The following is a 24029-nucleotide window of genomic DNA, read 5'->3' as shown; positions in this document are numbered from 1 at the left end:
GCCTGATTTCTCAAAATGGCCAAGGAAAAAGTGAAGAGGTCAGTGGGTCTTTCATAACTCACTATGTAGTGACAGAATATACTGACTCTTAACTAATAAGAGCTGCCCTTTAGAATACTAAATCTAGGGGCGCCTGGGTGGCTCAGTCAGTTAAGCGTCCGACTTCGGCTCAGGTCATGATCTCACGGTCCATGAGTTTGAGCCCTGCGTCAGGCTCTGTGCTGACAGCTCAGAGCCTGGAGCCTGCTTCAGATTCTGTATCTCCCTCTCTCTCTGACCTTCCCCCGTTCATGCTCTGTCACTCTCGGTCTCAAAAATAAATAAACGTTAAAAAAAATTTTTTTAAAAGAATACTACTATCTTCAAAGGTTGTGCAGCTTTTGGAGGTAAAGAAAAAAAAATCCTCCTTTTTACAAGTGACTTTGATAGAAAGAAACTATGGCACTGATTGCCTTTGGAAGTTTGCCTGGTAGCAAAACTAACTAACTAAAGGTTAAAGATGTAAATCCACATTCTTCCCAGAGATGATTATAAGCTACACAGAACCAATAAAACAACCAGTTTTATGAGTAAAAATTAGTCCAAACTGAGGACAGATACATAACTCTCACAACTCAACAATAAAGACATAGTCTAACTAAAAAATAAGCAAAGGATCCTAATTTTTTACCTCTATACTTTTGCTTATTTTGCATTCTCTTCTAGGATGCCATACCCAAAATCTTACCAAAAGATTAAGGCCAATTAAATAACACATTTTATTTAAAATTTTGACTAATCCTCATTAAAGACATGTGGCATTTTTGAGGATTTTACAACACAGTTTCTAATGTGTTTCTGGCTGGTACTGCTATCATCTACACACTTACCTGAAACAAATACATGTAGGGAGCCCAGCACAGGGCTTTGCTAATACCTGACAGTCCATTACTCTAAGGTAAATCATACAGTGTGCACAATCCTGTCTTATTGATTATACTAGAGTAGAATATTATCAGTAGTTAGAGCAACTGTAGTGCTGTAACTACTGATAATATCAAGCAAGCATCAGTACGCAGTAAACTAGGTTGTATTAAACCAAGGAGAAAAATAAAACCAGCACCAATAAGGAATCACTAGTAGCTTGTATAACAATTACAGGTCAAATCTTTTGTAAAAGGTGATTTTTTTCATAAAGTTCACATGCTAAAAGTTTTTTTATCAGTCTTATTGGAGAAACAGCGCCTGCAACAGAATCAGTATTCTAATACCACAGCAATCCACTACCCCCATCTAGTGGAGATCAGAGGCTATTACCTAACAGGATAAAGGCTGAGAACCTGTTCAACAATGAAGGATGAAGTTTCTCACTTTATAAAAGCACAACAATCACAGGGCTGAGATTCTGACTGTAACAAATAAAATCAAACTTTTAGTTATCACACTGATGATGTAAAGACCTAAATGTAACAGCAAAACTAAAGTCTCAGAAGAGGAGACAGGTTGTAAAACTTCAGGGCTCTGGATGAGGCAATGGTTTCTGAGATTTGACACCAAACACAGAAGCAACAAAGCAACCAAACAAACCTAACCTAACCTCCTATAATTGTTTTCAATACCTGCAGGATCCGTAGCAATGTCTCCCTTCCAATCTCTACTTTGTTTTCTTTTTTCCCCTGCTTATTTGCAGAACAATTGCAATAGCCTCATTGATCTTTTCTGAGAGCCATTTCTGACACTGCTGAGCACACCTTGCTGTTTATTTTCCACATCATTAAGTTTTGTCTGTAATTATTTCCTTCTTTCTTTAGGTTAATTTGCTATTATTTTTCCAATTTCATAAGAAAGATGTGTGCACCACCGATTCTTCAGTCTTTCTTTCCTAATATACAACTTTTAAAAAATGTTTATTTACTGGGGCACCTGGGTGGCTCAGATGGTTGAGCCTCCAACTTTGGCTCAGGTCATGACCCCACAGTTTTAGTTCAAGCCCCACATCAGGCTTACTGCTGTCAGCGCAAAGCCCGCTTCGGATCCTCTGCCCCCCTCTCTCTGCCCCTCTCTTGCTTGTGCTCTTCCAAATATAAATAAATTTTTTTTTTTAATGTTTATTTGAGAGAGAGAGATAGAGAGAGAGAGAGAGAGAGAGAGAGAGAGAGAAAGAGAGAGAGACAGCACAAGAGCACAAGATGGGGAAGGGCAGAGAGGGAAAGAGAGAGAATCCCAAGCAGGCTCCACTCTATCAACGCAGAGCCCGATCTCGCAAACTGTGAGATGATGTATGACCTAAGCCAAAATCAAAAGGTGGATGCTTAAGGGGCGCCTGAGTGGCTCAGTCAGTTAAGCGTCCAACTTTGGCTCAGGTTAGGATCTCACAGCTTGTGGGTTCAATCCCCCGCAATGGGCTCTGTGCTGACAGCTTAGAGCCTGGAGCCTGCTTTGGATTCTGTGTCTCCCTCTCTCTGCCCTCCTCCCCGGTTTGTACTTTGTCTTTCTCTCTTCTCAAAAATAAACAAACATTAAAATTAATTAATTTTAAAAAAAGAGAGAGAGAGAGAGATGCTTAAAAGACTGAGCCACCCAGGTGCCCTCCTAACTTACACATTTAAAAACATACATTTCTCTCTGGACACAGCTTCAGCTGCATCCAACAGAATGTTCTTGCACTTTATTATTCATTTCATAATCATTTAATTCTGAAGATTTTCTACTTCCATTGTAATTTCTTCTTTGCCCCATGGATTACTTGGCAATGCGTTTCTTAATTTTCAAACATATAGGGATTGTCTGGTAATCTTTTTGTTCCTGACTTCTAGCACAATTGCACTGGTCAAGAAAAAGTACTGAGCATGGGGCAATTAGCAACTCAAACCTGACATAATTTGGCTTCTTATATAGATGTCCTACAGGGATAGGTTATATTAACCAGAAGACTTGAGCCCTATAAGAGATGGGTTTCTCAAATTAATGTGGTTAACTTATTAATTCATATTTTCTTTCTCAACAAATCAGTTTCCATAGCTCTATAGAACTCAGGCCACTAACAAAATCAACTTTCAGGATAGCAGAAGTAAAAGTTCAGAATCTAAACCATTTTACATTCACCAAACTAAAATATAGTAGGCCTTGTTCAGACAGCCACTAAGCCCATCTTCCCCAGAGATGTTCTTTCATTTTGCAATGTCTCTTAATTTTGAGAACACAAGCAACATAGCAAACATTAACAAAGTTAATACATAAAGCATGTCTAAACTTAACACCCAGATAATATAACCGACAAAGAAATAAATAAAAGTCCAATGATTAGAAAGTTGGACATCACAGAATTAGTTTGCTTATTAGCCAATTCAGCAAAAACCAGAAAACTACATTTAAATAATCTGTATAAGTTACTTAGTACTGCAAGTCTCTTCTGCAAAACATGGGTTATATCGTTTAAATAAATCTGATAAAATTTAAAATCTAGTGAAATGAGTTCACAACCAACAATGAACTTACCATCCTCTTGAGAGGAAGGATATGGATAAATGTGGTGGGAAGCCTTTGACTTCTCATCAGTAAATGTCCCCTGGAAAACAAATGAATAAGCAACATAAGAGTAAAGCACATGGGGCGCCTGGGTGGCTCAGTCGGTTAAGCGGCTGACTTCGGCTCAGGTCATGATCTCACGGTCCGTGAGTTCGAGCCCCACGTCGGGCTCTGTGCTGACAGCTCGGAGCCTGGAGCCTGCTTCAGATTCTGTGTCTCCCTCTCTCTCTGCCCCTCCCCTGTTCATGCTCTGTCTCTCTCTGTCTCAAAAATAAAAAAAAAAAAAAAAAAAAAAAAAGAGTAAAGCACATGGCTAACAAAGTATGCAACGCCAGATGCAACCTGCCTGAGAATCTCCAAGACATTACTCTGTGTTTTAAGACTGTAATATTTTTATTATTTTTAGTCCAGGAAAAGGATAATTGTTAATAAAAACAAATAAAAACACATAAATTATCTACAGACACAGTTTATATTGTACAGAAAAATCATGCAAGTGCCTCTGGGCTAATTCCCTATCTCTCTCTAGGTAATCTTACCAGGAGTATGAGTACTTCTAATTCTAAAAGTCACTCCAAAGTCATCACAAATCCTAAGTTTTTTTTGTGCTTCAGTGTCTTCTGTGACATACAGTGGTAATAATACGTATTTCACAAGATTTTGTTGCAATTTAGCAAAGACTGGTGACAGGTACTCAAACAATGGAGTTACTGATGCATTCTGAATGTCAGAACAAAAGATTAATCATCAGTATTCAATGATATCATTAGCTTAAGGTCTCTTCTGTAAGACTCTATGAAACCAGGGAGATCTTTACATCTCTCTAGAGGTTATCCCTAGTGAACAATCACGAAGCCAACCAGATTTCTGAAGAAAAACGGCAACTGAATGTTCAGTGTCAACTGTAGGAAAATACGTAAGTTTCTTCCAGGATGACCTGGTAGCAAGAAGAATATAGCTAATTCCAGCTTGAAGGCAATAGCCAACAGGCTAATTTGTTCCATTTTTGCCTTCTAACATTCCACATGTAATTAAACTACACTTGGGGCACCTGGATGGCTCAGCTGGTTAAGCATCTGACTTCAGCTCAGGTCATGATTTCACAGCTTGTAAGTTCAAACCCTGCATCAGGCTCTCTGCTGTCAGAAGAGTCTACTTTGAATCCCCTGACCCCCTCTCTCTCTCTCTGCTACTCCCCTGCTCACTCGTGTGTTGCTTTCTCTCAATAATAAATAAAACTTTTAAATAAACTACATTTGACAGCCACTCCAATGAATAGTCCAGAAGAGAAATGAAGATTAAGTGACTTGTTCCAAATCCTAATGTTAAGTGAGAAGAGCAACCAGACTTGAGACAGTAGGGTCAGTATATGTAAGGACCATAGTAAATCTCCAAATGTAAGCAATATTAGAAATCCTTACTTCAGGGGCGCCTGGGTGGCTCAGTCAGTTAAGCGTCTGACTTTAGGTCAGGTCATGATCTCACAGCTTGTGAGTTCAAGCCTCCCATCGGGCTCTGTGCTGACAGCTCAGAGCCTGGAGCCTCCTTTGGATTCTCTGTCTCCCTCTCTCTCTGCTCCTCCCCTACTCATGGTCTCTCTCTCTCTCTCTCTCAAAAATTAATAAATATTAGAAAACCTGGAATAGACAATATGAACCAAGAGCCTTAAAAATGTTTAAAAATTTTTTAAAAAGACATCCTTGCTTTAGGAACTCAGAAGATATTTTACTAATTACTGAAACATAATTCCACTGGCAATCTTTCTTGTAGCAGAAAGAAGAAAGATTATTTCAGGAGGCTTCTCAACTAACCCTAAGGTTAGTAACACTTTGTCACTCAAATGTTGTTTTGGAAACAGCATCTGGTTGTCCTCAGCTAGTTTACCATGATAAGGGTTTGCTTACAGTTCAGCCATGTGTAGTCACAAACCTACATGCAGTAAATACCCTAGGTCTCAACCTAACATGAGGCTCAAGGAGGGAGAGAAAGATGTCCGAAGATAGCACTGGTATGTGTGAATCAAAACAAAGTAAGCTTATGAGGAAAACAGAATTTTCCAGTTCGCATATACAAATACAACACATATCAAAGAGGCAGGCAATGAGGGAAGACAGGTTTACTGGAAACAATATTTGATATCCTACCAACAACTGTGTCATCAACTCCTACTCTGTTTGTGATTCAGACCACAGTCTCTTTAAATTACATAAGCACATTTCACAATAAGACTATAATAACTCCATACCAATGACTATTAAATGCTAATCTTGGATATACATGTGCATCAAATCACCACATGGTACACCTTAAACTTCCACAATGTTATGTGTCAACTGTACCTAAATAATGTTAAATAGGAAAATGCTAGTCTAGGCTAAGAATTAGAGGTGAGTGGAAGAGAAAAAAACTTGGTACTGTAAGAACCAAAAAGAGATAACTCATTTAAAGCAGACATATACAGAAACTAAAAGACGTTATAATTGAGATTTATAAGAAGCTTACTACTACACACTTTTCTAAAGTGATCATGTCTATTACCTGATGTCGTTTGATGATATCTTTCAATTTGTTAGCCAACTTCAGATCAATGTCTGGAATGAGGTAGATGCTGGGTCTGGTCAGACAATTGCTCTGAGGAAGAAAAAAGAGATTTTGGAATTCTCTTGGTTTTGAAATGATATCACATTACTCATGAATTCCCTAATGGCAAAAATTGACATTCAAAGCCACAGTGCTTAAAATAGGAAGATGTTTTTTAATATAGACTGCAGAAGTCTCATCTCAATATAAAAGCTAAGTGTTCAGCAGGCCACTTAATGTTATCCCCAGATCCTTTCTCTGCAGCTAAGTACACCCAGACAAAAAATGTTGGGAATCACAACCTAAAGAAATTCATCATATTTTTCATTAAGGTACCACACTGACATATTGGTACTCCTATAGCCAATCTCACCTGAACTGACGTTAACAGCCCAAATCTAATGTAGAGTTTCCACCTACACCTTTAACTGGGGGGGGGGGGGGGGGGGGTAGGGCTCAGGGGGAAATGTCCATTTTGGCTCATTGTGTAAGTTACTTAAAAAACAAAGGCTGTAGATTATAGCTCTTTTTCCCATTTCTAACCTTACAAATAGCAGTGATTACAACATGCATATTTTAACTCCTCAAATCATCACCAAAAATCAACGTACTAACCAAAAAACAGTTATTTCATCTGTGAGACAAGTTTCAGGCATTAAGTTTCTGATAATACCTAGCGAATTCTTGCCAGCTGCTTTTCCCCAGGAAGGCTAATTCAGTTCAGTGATCATTAAAAACTACCAATCAATAAAAATATTAGGAAAGAAAAGAAGAAAATTAAGTGTTCTCTCTTCCATGTTATATCTACTTGGGGAAATAAGATCTATATTAATGGCACAACCATGAAACATATCCAAAGAAAAGGGCTGTATAAATGAGTGACCAGTAGATTGAGAGTGTTTATGTTAGATATGAAAGAGATTCAAATAATGGATTAGTTGAAATAAAGAAAATACCATAGATTCTTTTGTCAGAAGTTTAGGATCAATATTCTATAAATGACAAGTTTTAGTCATATTTTATAGCTCTAATCCCCCAAAACCCATAAAAATAATGGAACAACAGATTTCAGAAATTTTTTCTTCCTTTGATCTTTTGGCAATCCAATAAAGCCCATCACAGAACTGAAAGTATATTAAAGGAAAAAAATTTTAATAATTTAACTTCCTGAGTTACCTGCACCAATGTTTTTTCAATATTCATAAACATTTCAACGTTACGATCCATTCGAGATGGATTCTGTAGATCAAACCTACGCCTAAAAGAGAAGAAAATCATTAATTTGTTCTCTACCTTAAACAAAAGTGAAAACTTAGTTTTAGCACTCAACAAAAACGAATTTGCAAAGATTCAGAAATTAAAATAGCACTCTAAAACCATATGAGGGTATTTTCTCAGTAGTGTAAGAAAGCAAGGTCAACATCACAAAATATTAAATGTTGTGACATTAAGATCCACTCCAGTCAAAATGAAGTACTAATTCCATGAAGTATCCCATTACCCTTAAATCTAAAATATTTTACATCATAAAGAATAGGAACCCACAGATCTAAAGACAGTGAACTACTATACCATTCTTTAAGTGTAAGGAAAGTTTATCTACTTTATATGTGCTTCAAAGTCATTTGTTCAAATTCAACAGTGTCTGTGCTCTCTTTGAGCCTACTATTGCCCTAAATGTGGTAAAATTCATCTATTTACCTTTTCTCTTTTCTTGATGTCTTTTTATGTAAGTACCCAAGCATAACATTCTGCTATTGTCTGCCTATTCTCAGTCACTTCCACATGATTCTGAATGTTTCTTTTTCCCTATTTTTTATTCAACACTAACTTTAATTTTGCTCAGTGATTGAGAGCGTGTGCACTGTGGAGTCCAATTGCTTTGGGTTCTAATCCTGACCCCATTTTTATTTATGTAGTCTGGAGTGATTTACTAATCCAAGGATCAATTTCTTCATGAGTAACAATGGCCCATAAGGTTTTTGTGAAGGTTAAATTAGGTATACATGCTAAGGGCTTGAGACAGTATTTATGCTTAGTCTCTAAGTGATTAATCAATGTTAAACTACGGTTATAACATTCTTAAATCATTACTACCATGTGCTAGCTAGGATTAGGCAATCTGCGTCTAGAGCTCATGCTCTCTCAGATCATCCTGTTTTATCCTGGAAATGCTCCCCACACTTCCAACCATTTTTCCCCACTCTGCAGCCTTTCTTGGATGTCACTACCTACTCCACGGACCTGATACTATCACCTCCAGGGCCTATCACAAGCCATTTTCCCTACGAAGTTATTCCTGTCTTCTGTCATGTTCCTAATATATCCTGTGCACACTGCTGTTACGAGCCCACAATAGAATCATCTTGTTTGTAAGACATCTCATTTGATGCCTTCAGAGCAAAGACCAGGTTTTTTGAAAATTGTCCTATGTATCCTTAGTGGCTAACAGAATGTGTGGCTTTATAAAGCAAACCATTCAGGAAATTTTTATTATGACTAAGGTCTAATATTTATGACTTTTTCATTAGTGTGCTAGGACAAGACTGAAATGTTTCCTGAAGAATTCCAATTCGGAAATTAAGCAAAGTGTCCACTAAAGCCCAGAAACAGGTAATTCAGAATAGAAGTAGTTGCAGCTTCAAAAATGGCATGTACATGTAAGAGGGACCTTTGTCCCAAGTAACTGTATCTTGATTTAACCTTGGTACACAGAACTTTTTCTTAAACTCCATTTTTGGGGTTGTTTAGTATTCTCCTTCCCTAACCTCTTCCAAGCAATTTCCATTAACTGGCAGAACTAAAGAAAAACACACGACTAACTAGGACAACCCTATTAGAGCAGACAGGGGTTCTTTCAGCAAAACAAAAGGAGAGACATGTGAGTGTCTCCCCTTTCTAAAGAAGGGGTCACAAATAGGCTTCTGATAACAAAAGAACTATGTCTAAAAATGTCTCACTTCAGAGTGGCTTACTTAACACTTTACCCATTTCGTTATTCATAAACTGCTTCCTTACTAAATAAATAAATGAGGCTGATGCACCTGGGTGGCTCAGTCAGTTAAGTGTCCGACTTCGGCTCAGGTCATGATCTCATGGTTCGTGAGTTCAAGCCCCGCGTCAGGCTCTGTGCAGACAGCTCAGAGACTGGAGCCTGCTTTGGAATCTCTGACACCCTCTCTCTCTGTCCCCCCCTCCCCCGCTCATGCTTGATCTCTGCCTCTCAATAAATAAATGCTAAAAAACAGAAAAATTTAAAAAATAAATGAGGCTAAAGGAAATTATCTCTCCTAGAAATCTGAGAAATAGCTTGAAAGTAGCCGTTAAACAAATTAAAATAGGGTTGCCTGGATTTACCTGCAAATGAAGATGAAAAGCTAAATGCACCTGGTAATAGAGAAAGAATCAAGAATTTATTCTAGCTTTCTGATTATTGGTGAGTTAAATTTCTCAGTATTCCAGCTAATAAGTGAAGAAGGAATGAGAGAATAACAGTCTTACAAAAAATTACTAAAATAAGGAGCTATATCTATACATTATAATATCTACCTTTAAAAAAATTTAAGTGTTTTATCTTAGAGACAGAGAGAGAGAGAGAGAGAGAGAGAGAGAGAGAGCGAGAGAATGAGTGGGGGAGGGGGCAGAGAAAAGGGGAGACAAAGAATCTGAACCAGGCTCCAGGCTCTGAGCTGTCAACACAGAGTCCCACACAGGGCTCGAACTTGTGAACCACGAGATCATGACCTGAGCCGAAGTCAGACACTTAACCAACTGAGCCATTCAGGCACCCCTACAATATCTCTTTTCTATTTTTTTTTTCAAAATATGAACACTACCACTGAATAACATTGTAATGACAGCATGATTCTAGGCACTGAACATCAGCTTCTGTCTATTAAAGCAGAAACAAGATATTCTATGTCTCCAGAGAAAGGAACACCACAGTGTCTATGAAGTACTGTTGCCAAAAACAAAACAAAACAAAACAAAAGAAAATCAGACTAAGCTTCTAACTACCACATTTCTAGAAATTTAGAAAGACTATGGTAAATAATAAACTAGGGACATATCAGCAAAATCTAGAACACAGAACATTCTATAAGAAAATTTGTTTCTGTAAAAAAAAAAAAACAAAACTTGGAAGGATAAGAGCAAACGGAAAACTATTAATTTTCTTAAAGAGACTTAGTCATATCAACCAAATGCCATATATGACTCTTGTTTGAATACCATCCATGAGATAATCAGGGTAACTTGAACACTAAGGGGGTATTTAATAACACTGAAATTTTTTTTTTAAGCTTATTTATTTTGATAGAGAGACAGAAAGAGCAAGCAGGGGAGGGGCAGAGAGAGAGGGAGAGAGAGAATTTCAAGCAGGCTCCATACTGTCAGCGTGAAGCCGAATGCAGGGCTTGAACTCACAAACCACGAGATCATGACCTGAGCCAAAACCAAGAGTCGGATGTTTAACTGACTTAGCCACCCAGGTGCCCCTATAACACTGAAAAATTATTGATAATTTTCTTAGTTGATAACAGTACATTATTATGCTCTTCAAAAAAGTCCTACGTTTGGGTGCCTGGGTGGCTCAGTCGGTTAAGCGTCCAACTTCGGCTCAGGTCATTATCTCCTAGTTCATGAGTTTGAGCCCCACATTGGACTCTGTGCTGACAGCTTGGGAGTCTGGAGACTGTTTCCGATCCTGTGTCTCCCTCTCTCTCTGCCACTCCCCCCACTTGCACTCTGTCTCTCTCTCAAAAATAAATAAACATTAAAAAAAATAAAAAAATAAACCAATCCTATGCTTTTTTTTTAATTTTTAATTTTTTATTTTTTATTAAAAATTTTTTTTTCAACGTTTATTTATTTTTGGGACAGAGAGAGACAGAGCATGAACGGGGGAGGGGCAGAGAGAGAGGGAGACACAGAATCGGAAACAGGCTCCAGGCTCTGAGCCATCAGCCCAGAGCCCGACGCGGGGCTCGAACTCACGGACCGCGAGATCGTGACCTGGCTAAAGTCGGACGCCAACCGACTGCGCCACCCAGGCGCCCCTAATTTTTTTTTTTTTAACATTTATTTATTTTTGAGACAGAGAGAGACAGAGCATGAACGGGGGAGGGTCAGAGAGAGGGAGACACAGAATCTGAAACAGGCTCCAGGCTCTGAGCTGTCAGCACAGAGCCCGACGCGGGGCTCGAACTCACGGACCGGGAGATCATGACCTGAGCCGAAGTCGGACGCTTAACCGACTGAGCCACCCAGGCGCCCCCCCTATGCTTTTTAATAAGGGTACCTGGCTGGCTTAGTCAGTAAAGCATGTGACTCTTGATCTTGGGGTCATGAGTTTGTCAAGCCCCACGTTGGGCACAGAGATTACTAGTATATCTAGATGAAATTATATAAAGGAGATGAAAGTAAATGACAATTCACTGTATTATTCTCTCTGCTTTTACATATAGTTTATATTTTCCACAATAAATAGTATTTTCTACAATAAATAACTAAAATGGTTTGCCAGACAATGACTTAATAACATGACAGATGAAAGCTTTCCTGATTCAGCAGCATGCTATGTAAGCAAAAGAGGTATTTGTGGCACCTGGGTGGCTTAGTCAGTTAGGCATCCGACTCTTGATTTCGTCTCAGATCATGATCTCATGGTTGGAAGATCAAGCCCCGCATCAGGCTCCATGCTAAGTGTGGAGCTTATTTAGGGTCTTCTCTCTGTCTCTGTGCCCCTCTCTCCCTAGCTCATGCTTGCTTGCTCGCTCTCTCCCTCTCTCAAATAAATATTTAAAAAAAATTTTTTAACTAAAAAAAAAAACCTGAAATGAAGTCAGGTAAATATGGTATAACCTTTAGTTGAAAGATTTAATCTTACTTTGAAATTAACAAGAATATTTAAATAAGCTTTACTTTTTACAATATAGAAATCTAGATGCTCAAACTTACCCACAAGAGAAATACAAATTAAAAAACTAAAATTATAAAGTCTTTTGGGGCTTGTTTTTTTAATTAAACAGGCTCCACGCTCAATGTGAGGTTTGAACCCATGACCATGACACCAAAAGTCGCGTGGTCTACTGACAGCCATCCAGGCACCCCCCTACAAAGACTTTTTGAATCTTAATGCAGCCCTATAGAAAAGGCAACAAATGAACATGTTTCTCTCTAGCTTTTAAAACCTTTGGTCATGTAAAAAAATAAATAATAAATAAAACCTTTGGCCACTTAGACTGTAAATATGAGCTGTCCACTGAGAATTTAATAATTAATGAGTCTTCTGCTTTGTTTTCCTCTGGCAATCTGCTGGGCAATGTCTCCTAGCAGCCTTTCAACCTGAAGCATTACATGCTGTGTCTAAAGGGCCTTCATTAGCTGTATTGCTCTCATTTTGCTGACTCTTGTGACTACAGTCAGGGATGCTCTCTTCTCATTCTCAGCTACATATAGAAAATCCAGTCTGAATAAAAATAATCAACAATGGATCCTGGAGAATGAGTTTAACTCCTGCGAGAGGGGTGTGAAGGGCTTCTGAAGCAAACTTCTAATTTTTTTTTTTTTTTTTAACGTTTATTTATTTATTTTTTTGGGACAGAGAGAGACAGAGCATGAACGGGGGAGGGGCAGAGAGCGAGGGAGACACAGAATCAGAAACAGGCTCCAGGCTCTGAGCCATCAGCCCAGAGCCCGACGCGGGGCTTGAACTCACGTACCGCGAGATCGTGACCTGGCTGAAGTCGGACGCTTAACCGACTGCGCCACCCAGGCGCCCCTGAAGCAAACTTCTAAAAGGCAAGACAGGATGCCTGGGTGAGGGGATGGGCGAAATGGGTGATGGGCATTAAGGACAAGCATTAAGGATGAGCACTGGGTGTTACATGTAAGTGATGAATCACTAAATTCTATTCCTGAAATCATTATTACACTATATGTTAACTAACTTGGATTTAAATTTTTAAAAAAATGGATAATTCTTCACAAAAGATCTAAACCATGTCTGTGCTAAAATGACAATCTCACTGACCAACATTTATCAAAATAAGGCCTGAGGACCACAGAGAGTGCTTTTTGAAAACGCAGATTCTCAGTTTTCACACCAAACTTAGTAGTTAATAATGTATGTCATGAAGCCCAGTCATCTGTATTTTTTAAAGATATTTCAAGTGGGGGCGCCTGAGTTAAGCATCCAACTCTCGATTTCGGCACAGGTCATGATCTCAAGGTTCCTGAGATCGAGCCCCGCAGGGGGCTCTGTGCTGACAATCAGAATCCCCTGCTCGGGATTCTCTCTCTCCCACTTTCTCTGTCTCTCTTTCCCTCTCTCACACACATGCTCTCTCTCTCTCTGATGAAAATAAACCTTAAAAGATAATAATTAATTAAAAGTACTCTGGTGCACTGGGTGACTGAGTCAGTTGAGTGTCCAACTTTGGTTCATATCATGATCTCATAGTTCATGGGTACAGGCACCATGTCAGGCTCACTGCTGTCAGAGCAGAGCCCACTTCAGATCCTCTGTCCCCACCACCCCCCGCCCCTCCTCCTCTCATGCTTACACTTACTCTCCCAAAAATAAATATTTTTTTAGAAAAAGGAAAAAAATAAAAGTACTCCAAGGGATTCCTGAAGTTTAAAAGCCACTAGCAGAGACTAACTTTTTGTGGTAACATCTGAAAAACAAAAATCAAAAGGAGACTTTAGGGTGTGGGGGAGATAAAAGCCGAACAACCAAGTCTTAAGGTAGAAAGAAAAGTAGGTCTGAGCTTGTCTGCAAGAAATGAAGGTCAGCAGCAAATCATGTCATAGGGGGAAAAAAGGCCACTTCTAAAGTTAAGACACAGCCTTAACTTTATGCTAAGCCTGGTTCACTACTGCCAAGCAAAACTAATAAAACACAGGACGCCTGAGTGGCTCAGCTGGTTAAGCATCTGACCCTTGATTTTGGCTCAGGTCGTGATCTCAGTTTGTGGGATTGAGCCCCGGGTCAGGCTCTGCAATGCTCCCCTACCCCCTCTCTGCCCCTCCCCAACTCGCCTGTATGCACTTTCTCTCTCAAAATAGATTAAAAAAAACCAAAAAACTAACAAAACAGGTGAACCTGGTGGCTTAGGTGGTTAAGCGTCCAACTTCAGCTCAGGTCATGATCTCACAGTTCTGGATTCCAGCCCTGCATCAGGCTCTGTGCTAATAGTGCAGAGCCTGGAGCCTGCTTCAGATTCTGTGTCTCCCTCTCTATTTCTGCCCCTCCCCTGCTCAAGCTCTGTTTCTGTCTCTCTCTCTCTCTCAAAAAGTAAATAAACATGTAAAAAAAAAAAAAACTAACAAAACACAAACAAAACATTTTCAATCAATAATCTCTTTTGGGACACCTGGGTGGCTCAGTCAGTTAAAACGTCTAACTCTTGATTTCGACACAGATAGTGATCTCACGGTTTGTGACATCAAGCCCAGCATCAGGCTCCACACTTACCTTGGAGCTTACTTAAGATTCTCCCCCCAGCCCCAACCCTCCCTGCTTGCATTTGCTCTCTCAACAAACAAACAAACAAACAAACAAACAAACAAACAAAAACAGACACCCAGAAAGATCAAACTCAAACACTCTGGAATCTTAATCTGTGTGGTCTATTCACAGAGATGCTAATAATTACCTGGTGTTTCTACTCAACCACATAAATGATACTCCAGCTGGACATCACTGAAAGCTAAAAGACAGCAGGAAGCAAGAAAGAACCAAACAGAAACAAGAGGCAGAGTGTTTGGCTGAAAGAAGGAAATGAGCAAACTCTGGAGCCAGACTGTGAGGTTCAAGAGGACACAAACTAGGTTCACAGGGCTAATGCTGTGTGTGAGGAAACTTCAGGCACTGTCAAGTTGACAGGCCATTCAGACTCCAAATGGGTGGGTGGTTACTAAAATATGTACTGTCAGAGTGTAAGAGATCCATTCACTTCAAGTGTGTAAGTCACAGGAGGTGTGGAAAGGTGTGCATTGCAGTTAAGTGTCTAATTACGCCCCAAAGGGGAAGATTTTGGTACAATCTGAGTAAAAGTTTTGGGAAAATTCTTATTCCTCACTCCTCTTAAAGTCTCTTAATTTTATCCTTTCCTTCTTTTTCGGACCTTCTTTTAATTTAAGGACATTTTATTTTACATATCCTTCTAAACCACCTCAAATCCTTCCACATGAAAGTATTCTACACTGACACACAAAGCAAGTTCTGTAACATGTGACTTAGGAGAAGTCATTTCACTGTGGGACTGTCCTCTTCGAGTCCAGGTCAGGATTTGGGACACAAGCTGATCAAGAAATTAAGAAGAGAGTTCCATCTAGGAATCTAGAGCAAACAGTAGGGAACGGACCATGTATGACAGCAGTCAGACAGCCTGTCAGTCCTAGCTCGGGAACACCCTGTGAGAGTTACAGTACCACAGCCAGAAGCAGAGCTGCAAAACAGAAAGCTACTTCCGATGACAACACCCTCATGCTCGTTTCCTCAATTAACCAGTATTAAACACCCACCTATACATAAAAATTTCGGCAGATATACAAATTATTGTAAATAATTTACTTATAAACTTGTACTACTTATTGATGTGGACACTTATTTACATTTCCCAGCCGTAAAACACCGGATTAGCTTAACTTTACAGGAGTATTCTCCTGGAAAGATGCTAAGATTGAACTGCGCAGAGACAACACAACTAAAACCACGAAACGACTTCGAGTCTATATACTCCAGCATCCCCTTACCCTCTGCCAGAGAAAGGACTCCCTACCCTCCCTGAACTCAGAACCATCACCCTGAAACACTCACTAGTCTCAGCAGCTCAACTTCCCACAAAGAGATGGCAAAAACCCCAGAGTTCAAGAGAGAAAAGAAAGCAAGCACCAGAGAGACAGTGTGAGAAAAGGGAAAAAGAAGAATGTAGGGAGAAGCAACAGTAATTCCCCTCCTTGCTGCATCACTGCCCTAGTAACCATGCTCCGGAGCCAGCTTCCTTTCATCCCTATCCTGAGGACACACATTACACATCTCTCATTCTGAAGAAATGTTCATCAGCAAAGTGTTCACCATAGCAGTTAACATTGCTATCTTTCGGGGGTGCCTGGGTGGCTCAGTCGGTTGGGCATCCGATTTCGGCTCAGGCCACGACCTCACAGCTCATGGGTCCGAGCCTCACATCGGGTTCTGTGCTAACAGCTCAGAGCATAAAGCATGCTTCAGATTCTGCATCTCCCTCACTCTCTTCCCCTCCCCTACTCACGCTGTCTCTCAAAAATACATACACATTAAAAAAAAAACTATCTTTTGGCACAAAAGTTCACAATACATGTTCATACATTTCACAATGAGCCTACCTTCAAATTTGCTAACAGTGCACATTCATCTATTATATAGATACAACCATACATGAGAAATAACTTACCTAACAAGTGCAACAGTTGTCTGATATTTTTCCTGGATGTAGGAACAAAGTAAATTCAAATACCAGATAAAACTTTCACTTTGCAAATTATAATGTGCTTATAGAATTCTCTAACATCACACAAAGAAGAGGATTTAACATTAAATAACTTAAATAACACATCAAAACATACAAAGTAACACAAAAACTTACCATCCCTGTTCATTTTTATACTTGTAAGCAGCCCCAAGAATGTGACACAAGGTGCCTCCAGCTTTGAAATCCATGAAACATTTTGCCTAAAAATGATACAAGTTACACATGAGAAAAATAAAAGTTCTGACAAGATTACTCTGAGTATGTCTGAATTCAAAGTTTTATAAATGCAAAAGATATCAACAACTGCAAACTTAATAACCTCCTTAAATAATTCCTGGAACCAAATAAGGTTTTATAAAGAAATTTTTCCAAAAGTGGATTAAAAATTTTTTTAATTCAACTAACATTTTATTCTTTAAGCAAAGTCACTGAAAAACAAGATTTACAACAGACAAAATGTTTCAGCAGGAAACAGTAATGGACAGAATAGTGATATACTACAAATTCCGTTAGTAAATGTAAAATCTGATTTTTTGGGGTGCCTGGGTGGCTCAGTTGGTTAAGCGTCCAACTCCTGAATAATTTCAGCTCAGGTGATGATCTCATGGTTCGTGAGATTGAGCCCCGCATCAGTTCTATGCTGACAGTATGCAGCTTGCTTAGGATCCTCTCTCTCTGCCTCTCCACTGTTCACTCTTTCGCTCTCAAAATAAACTTCATTAATTAATTAAAACCTGATTTTTAAAATTATAAAATTCTAGTAACAATTTCCAACAACAATTTTACTATAGAATAAGAAAATATTAGTATATGTTAGACTTTTTTCCCCAATTCCTGACTTTAAATTATACAAAAATTATAACTGAACTCTTGCTATAATATTTTAACGACCACTGAAACATGGTATAACTATAAATTATATGTAAACCCATAGCTGAAATCTGTACAATTTCAGAGAAGTGCACTTTATGGATTATAAAAGTAAAGCTCAAATAGTTTAAATGCTGAATGACTTCCATATTATGGAAGTAAAAGTTTCATATAAACTGATCATCAAATAGGCTAGTAAGATGAAAATATTAGAAATACACCATGCAAAGGCACCTAGGTGGCTCCTGTTAAGAATCTAACTCTAGGGGTGCCTGGGTGGCTTAGTCAGTTAAGTGTCCAACTTCGGCTCAGGTCATGATCTCATGGCTTGTGAGTTTGAGCCCCACGTCGGGCTCTGTGCTGACAGCTCAGAGCCTAGAGCCTGCTTTGGATTCTGTGTCCCTCTCTCGCTCTGCCCCTCCCCCACTCGTGCTCTGTCTCTCTCTCAAGAATAAATAAAACATTAAAAAAAATTTTTTTTTAATTTAAAAAAATCTAACTCTTGATTTCGGCTCAGGTCATGATTTCAGTTTGTGTGTGTGAGCCTCGCATTGGGCTATGAGCTGACAGCACGGAGATTGCTTGGGATTCTCTCACTCCCTCTCTCTGCTCTTCCCCTGTTTGCTCTCTCTCAAAATAAGTAAACATTTTTTTAAAAGATACATTAAGGGGCGCCTGGGTGGCGCAGTCGGTTAAGCGTCCGACTTCAGCCAGGTCACGATCTCGCGATCCGTGAGTTCGAGCCCCGCGTCGGGCTCTGGGCTGATGGCTCAGAGCCTAGAGCCTGTTTCCGATTCTGTGTCTCCCTCTCTCTCTGCCCCTCCCCCGTTCATGCTCTATCTCTCTCTGTCCCAAAAAAATAAATAAACGTTGAAAAAATAAATAAATAAATAAAAAATAAAAGATACATTAAAATATAAAAAAAATACACCCTGCATTTTTTCCTTGAAAATGATTCTTACAAAATAATACAATAAAAAGAACAGCATGATGTCAAATATTAAGAAGACAAAAAACAGAATAGCATTTGCTAGGGGTTAGGGAGAGGGAGGAATGAGGAGTTACAATTTTTTTTAATTTTTTTTAACGTTTATTTATTATTGAGAGACAGAGAAAGACAGAGCATGAGCAAGGGAGGGGCAGACGGAGACACAGAACCCGAAGCAGGTTCAGGCTCTGAGCTGTCAGCACAGAGCCAGATGCGGGGCTCGAACTCACAAACCGCGAGATCATGACCTGAGCCGAAGTCAGACACTTAACCGACTGAGCTGCCCAGATGCCCCTGGGAGTTTCTATTTAATGAGTACACAGTTTCTTTCTCTTTTTTTCCCTTAATTTTACTGATTTAGTTTTGAGAGAGAGAGAGAGTGCACGTGCAAGAGAGGAGGGGCAAAGACAGAGGGAGACCAAGAATCCAAAGCAGACTCCAAGCTGTCAGTGCAAAGCCCAACGTGGGGCTCAAAGCCACAAACCGTGAGATCATGACCTGAGCCGTAGTCAGACACTTAATCAACTGAGGCACCCAGGCACCCCAGAGAGTTTCAATTTGGAAAAATGACAAAGTTCTGGAGATGGATAGTAGTAACTGTTGGACTACAATGTGAATATAATAATAACGTCACTGAACTATACACTTAAAAGCAATTAAAATATTTTAGGGGTGCCTGGTTGGCTCAGTCAGTTGAGCATCTGATTCTTGGTGTCAGCTCAGGTTATTATGATCTCATGGTTCATGGGATTGAGCTCTTCATCGGGCTTTGAGCTGCCATTGCAGAGCCTGCTTGGGAATGTCTCTCTCCCTTCTCTCCCTTCTCCTACCCCATACTCGCTCATGCCCTCTCTCTCAAAATGAATAAACATTTTTTAAAAATAATTAAGGGGAGCATGGGTGGCTCAGTAGGTTAAGCGTCTGACCTCGGCTCAGGTCATGATCTCATGGTTTGTGAGTTTGAGCCCCGAATCAGGTCTGTGTCGACAGCTCAGAGCCTGGAGTCTGTTTCAGATTCTGTGTCTCCCATTCTCTCTCTGCCCCTTCCCTGCTTGCACTCTGTCTCTTTCTCTCTCTCAAAAATAAATAAACATTAAAAAAATAATAATAAATTAAAAAAATAAAATACTATGGCAAAAAAAATGCTATGGCAGTTGAAAAATGTTTTAAAAAACAATTAAAATATTTTCACTGTAGTGAAAATTAAATAACATCTTTAAAAACTATCAGGGTGCTTGGGTGTCTCATTCAATTGAGCGTCCAACATCAGCTCAAGTCATAATCTCACAGTCCAAGGGTTCAATCCCCACATGGGGCTTTGCACTGACAGCGTGGAGCCTGCTTCAGATTCTGTCTCCCTCCCTCTCTCTCTGTCCTTCCCTCATTCATGTGCTCTCTCTCTCGAAAATAAATATTAAAAAAAATTTTTTAATAAATAAAACTATTAAGAAGAATCATTAAGATGAGCTCTTCCAAATTAAGCTAACAAGTAAGCCCTCCAAGTCATTCTGGTTATCCTTTTGCTTTTTAAATACATGAGTTGGAGTTCCTAATATCTTGCCCAACACAATTAATTCCCAGTACATCCCAAATGTTGCATTACATATTCTTAAATACATCCAGGTGCAATTCTTATCACTGACAACATGTTATTTATCTGAGAAAATGCACAAGTTATTACAATTTTGTAGTTTTGGCATCTTAAATGAGAATAATATGCTGGGAGGTATCTTCAAGAGTAGAATGAAATTAGTTCTCCTCCTAAGCCTTCCCTGAACCCCTAGAGACTAGACTAAAATGCTCTTTCCAACCACACATGCATATCACTACAGTACATATGCAAACCACTCACAGCAGAATACTGAAATGACTGTAGATTTATCTGTAATATGAAGTCCTTGAGGACAGGAGCAGTGTCTTATTCAAATATTTAACATCAGTATTCAGCAAAGTGCCTGCTAATGTAGGTACTCCATAAAACTTTCCTCAACAGTTCAAGTGTACTATGATCATTTAAAAGTTCATAGTCGTGCTACATATCGATCAGACCAGAACATTATTATCAGATACATTCTTACGACACAGTAACTTCTATCAACCACCACAGGAACAAGTAATGACTGAAGAAATAGAAACTGAGACTTCCAATTTTCCAGAAGTAACATCTGAATAAAGGGCAAGAGGGAAGCTCAGGAACCTGTCAACGGCACTAGTTCAGTAACAAGCACAAAAAGGAAAACATCTGTAAAAGTGTGGCAAAAAAACCCCAAAAAGGGACACTCACCACACATCAAGGATTCCTAGTGCTAGCATGGAAATGGATTTGGGATTCTGGTTCTAATGATAAGCTCAGTATCAAAATCACCAGGGTAAAAAAGCAGATCAGAGTCAGGGGATGGAAAGCTGGAAGCAGACACAGGAGAATTCCCAGGCACCCCTATTGGACCCTAACTGTATTTCCTCACTCAACCCTCATCCCAACCACTGCCACCCTGAATGAAGAGGCCTTGCCCTCACTGACACTGGATGTTATTCAAACAAAAAAGAAGCATGAATTGTTAATTGTAAATTCCTCTTGATTAGTGCTGAAAAACTTAAAGAATAAAAGGACAAGAGGATACCCAAACTTGAGCTTTCCAGAGCCAGCGAGATGCTACTTTGTGTAAGTTATCTCAGCAGCTACACACCCCAATCAGAGACTGGGGGTCAAGGACAGCTCTAATAGGTTGCTTCTATTCCCAGCTATGTGACTACACTGCTTTTGATAAGCTGTTCCATCTCTGGTTAACTAACTGGGAAATTTAATCTAATCTTATTCTGGATGTATGTAAGTGGTCTCATCCTGCCTAATTATAGTCCACCAAAAATTCTGCTGAGCTGATGAAATGGAGAAAAGATAAATTTAACTGCGATACTTAGAAGTGCTTAAAATCTGTGCCACAGTGTCCTTATTTCTTTGGCTTATTTATTAAAGATAAGGTAGTGCTAACAACTGGAAAAAAGAGGAGGAGGAGGATGTATACATGGGTAGGGAGAACACATACATAATGCCATGTTCTGGTCTATTCATCAACATGATGGTGCAGGAATAGACCTAAGCAAGGGAGGACATTAGAACTAAAACAATCATCCGCCACACACGCGGAGAAGCAGGGCTATCAAAATGTTGCATCAGTAGGGAAAGCATACATTGGAAAAAAATATCTGCCAGCCAAAATTCAAAGAGGATAACAAGCTTCCATCTCAAGACAATTTGAGTTTGGAACTTAACTAACCACTCAGTTAGGAAGTCCACACCAAATTAACATAAGAATTGGGCCTAAATTTAGCAGGTCCTCTGAAGTGCCTTAAAGAGCAAATTCTCAGCCCAGACCAACAGGATTCCCAGGTAAAATTCCACTGAAGGAAGTGCTGACATTCCAAAATTCAAATACACAAAAATTTTTTTTCCTTTACATCAACAACAAAAAAGAAGAATCCTAATATTTCAGATAATAGAACAAAATGATAGGATTTGTATAACTGGAATATATAGAATGATTAAAAACACTAAAGAGGGGTGCCTGGGTGGCTTAGTTGGCTAAGCATCCAACTTTGGCTCAAGTCATGACCTCACAGTTCGTGAGGTCGAGCCCCACATCAGGCTCTGTGATGACAGCTCGGAGCCTGGAACCTTTTTTTTTTTTTTTTTTTTAACGTTTATTTATTATTGAGAGACAGAGAGACACAGAGCATGAGCAGGGGAGGGGCCAAGAGATGGAGAGACACAGAATCTGAAGCAGGCTCCAGGCTCTGAGCTATCAGCACAGAGCCTGATGCAGGGTTCAAACTCACAAACCAAGAGATCATGACCTGAGCCGAAGCCTGACACTTAACCAACTGAGCCACCCAGGCGCCCCCTGGAGCCTTCTTCATATTCTGTGTCCCTCTCTCTCTGCCCTTCCCCCACTCGTGCTCTGTCTCTCTCAAAACCAAATAAACTTTTAAAAAAAATTTTTTTAAAAACACTAAAGAGAAAGATTTGAAAAATAAATACATGTAACTTCTGGCACATAAACATTCAATGAAAGTAAAAGCACACCTGTCAGGTTATATAGACTAGACAACCACACACAGAAGAGTAAAGTTTAAAATTTCTTAGAAACTGTGAAGGACTTTTTTTTTTTTTTTTAATGTTTATTTTTGAGAGAGACAGGCAGAGTACCAACAAGGAGGGGCAGAGAGAGAGGGAGACACCCAGGCTCCCTAAAACTGTTAAGGACTTAAACCCTTAGCTTCAAGAAGCATATCAATTTTGAGGGGTATGTTAAAAGTATGTAATAAAACCTACACCTCAACACTATAACACAATTGCATAACAGTACAGACAAAGACATCTTAAAAGCAACCACAGGGAAAGAGAGTACCTAAAAAAACAAAAACAAAAACAAAAAACTGGACTGACAGATTTTTCATCAATAATCTTAGTAAGTTACAAAAAATATTACATGTTCTTAATGTAATCAAATTAGAAATTTTAATAAGAAAAAACCAATCATTCCAATTATCTTTTGAAATAATAATGCAAGGATTGAAGGAGAAATCAAAACAAATTAGAAAATACTTTAGAACTGAGGTGCCTGGGAGGGTCAGTCGGTTAAACGTCCAACTTAAGCTCAGGTCATGATCTCATGGTTTGTGAGTTCGAGCCCCCATCGGGCTCTGTGCTGGCAGCTCAGAGCCCGAAGCCTGCTTCGGATTCTTTGTCTCCCTCTCTCTCTGCCCCTCCCCTGCTTGCGGCCACGTAACACACGCGCTCTCTCTCAAAAATACACATTAAAAAATTTAAATTTTTTTTTAATGTTTGTTTATTTTTGAGACAGAGGGAGACAGAGCACGAGTGGGGGAGGGGCAGAGAGCGAGGGAGACACAGAATCTGAAACAGGCTCCAGACTCTGAGCTGTCAGCACAGAGCCCGATGTGGGGCTCGAACCCACGAACCGTGAGATCATGACCTGAGCCAAAGTCGCACACTTAACCAACTGAGCCACCCAGGTGCCCCTAACACATTAAAAAATTAAAAAAAAAAAAAGAAGAAAATAGTTTAGAACTAAATGATAGTGAAAACATCACACACCAAAATATATGAGCCACAGCTGGAGATGAACAGGTTTAAAAGAAAAAAAAAGGAATGCTGACCCCTACCTCACATAATGCAGAGAATAATTCTAGATGGATTACAGTTGTAAAGGTGAAAGGTAAGACAATAAGGCTTCTAAAAGAAAACACAAATATATTTATGACTTTGGAGTAGGCACAGATTTCTTTAAAAAAGGGGCACTTAGGTGGCTCAGTCGGTTGAGTATCCCACTCTTGACTTTGGCTCACTCAGGTCATGATTGCAGGGTTGGGAGATCAAGCCCTGGGCCATGGAGCCTGCTTGGGATTCTCTCTCTCTCTCTCTCTCTCTCTCTCTCTCTCTGCACACTTCTCCCCTACTCTCTCTAATAAAAAAAGGGGGAGGTGCATAAAAAGCATTAATCATAAAAAAAAAAATATCTCATAAATTACTCTATGTCAGGGATTGG

At 39.4% G+C, this 24029-nt stretch overlaps 1 protein-coding gene across 4 annotated transcripts in view; it reads right to left on the bottom strand.

Annotated features, from left to right (window-relative positions):
- The window catches only part of SMARCC1 (SWI/SNF related BAF chromatin remodeling complex subunit C1), a 176185-nt gene that overhangs the window by 131044 nt on the left and 21112 nt on the right, over positions 1-24029 (bottom strand). For all 4 annotated transcript variants that reach the window (XM_086698351.1, XM_086698352.1, XM_086698350.1 and 1 more), the window contains exons 3-6: positions 16719-16804; positions 7264-7345; positions 6046-6138; positions 3478-3547 (exon numbers count right to left, since the gene is read on the bottom strand). In XM_086698351.1, the coding sequence (XP_086554477.1) occupies positions 3478-3547; positions 6046-6138; positions 7264-7345; positions 16719-16804 (331 nt within the window). The remainder of the gene's footprint in view (positions 1-3477; positions 3548-6045; positions 6139-7263; positions 7346-16718; positions 16805-24029) is intronic.

This window comes from Puma concolor, chromosome A2 (genome assembly GCF_028749965.1).
Source record: "Puma concolor isolate L17-30 chromosome A2, mPumCon1.1.hap2, whole genome shotgun sequence".
Lineage (NCBI taxonomy): Eukaryota > Metazoa > Chordata > Mammalia > Carnivora > Felidae > Puma > Puma concolor.
Note: the sequence above shows the minus strand (reverse complement) of the source record. Positions and strands in the feature narration are given on the sequence as shown.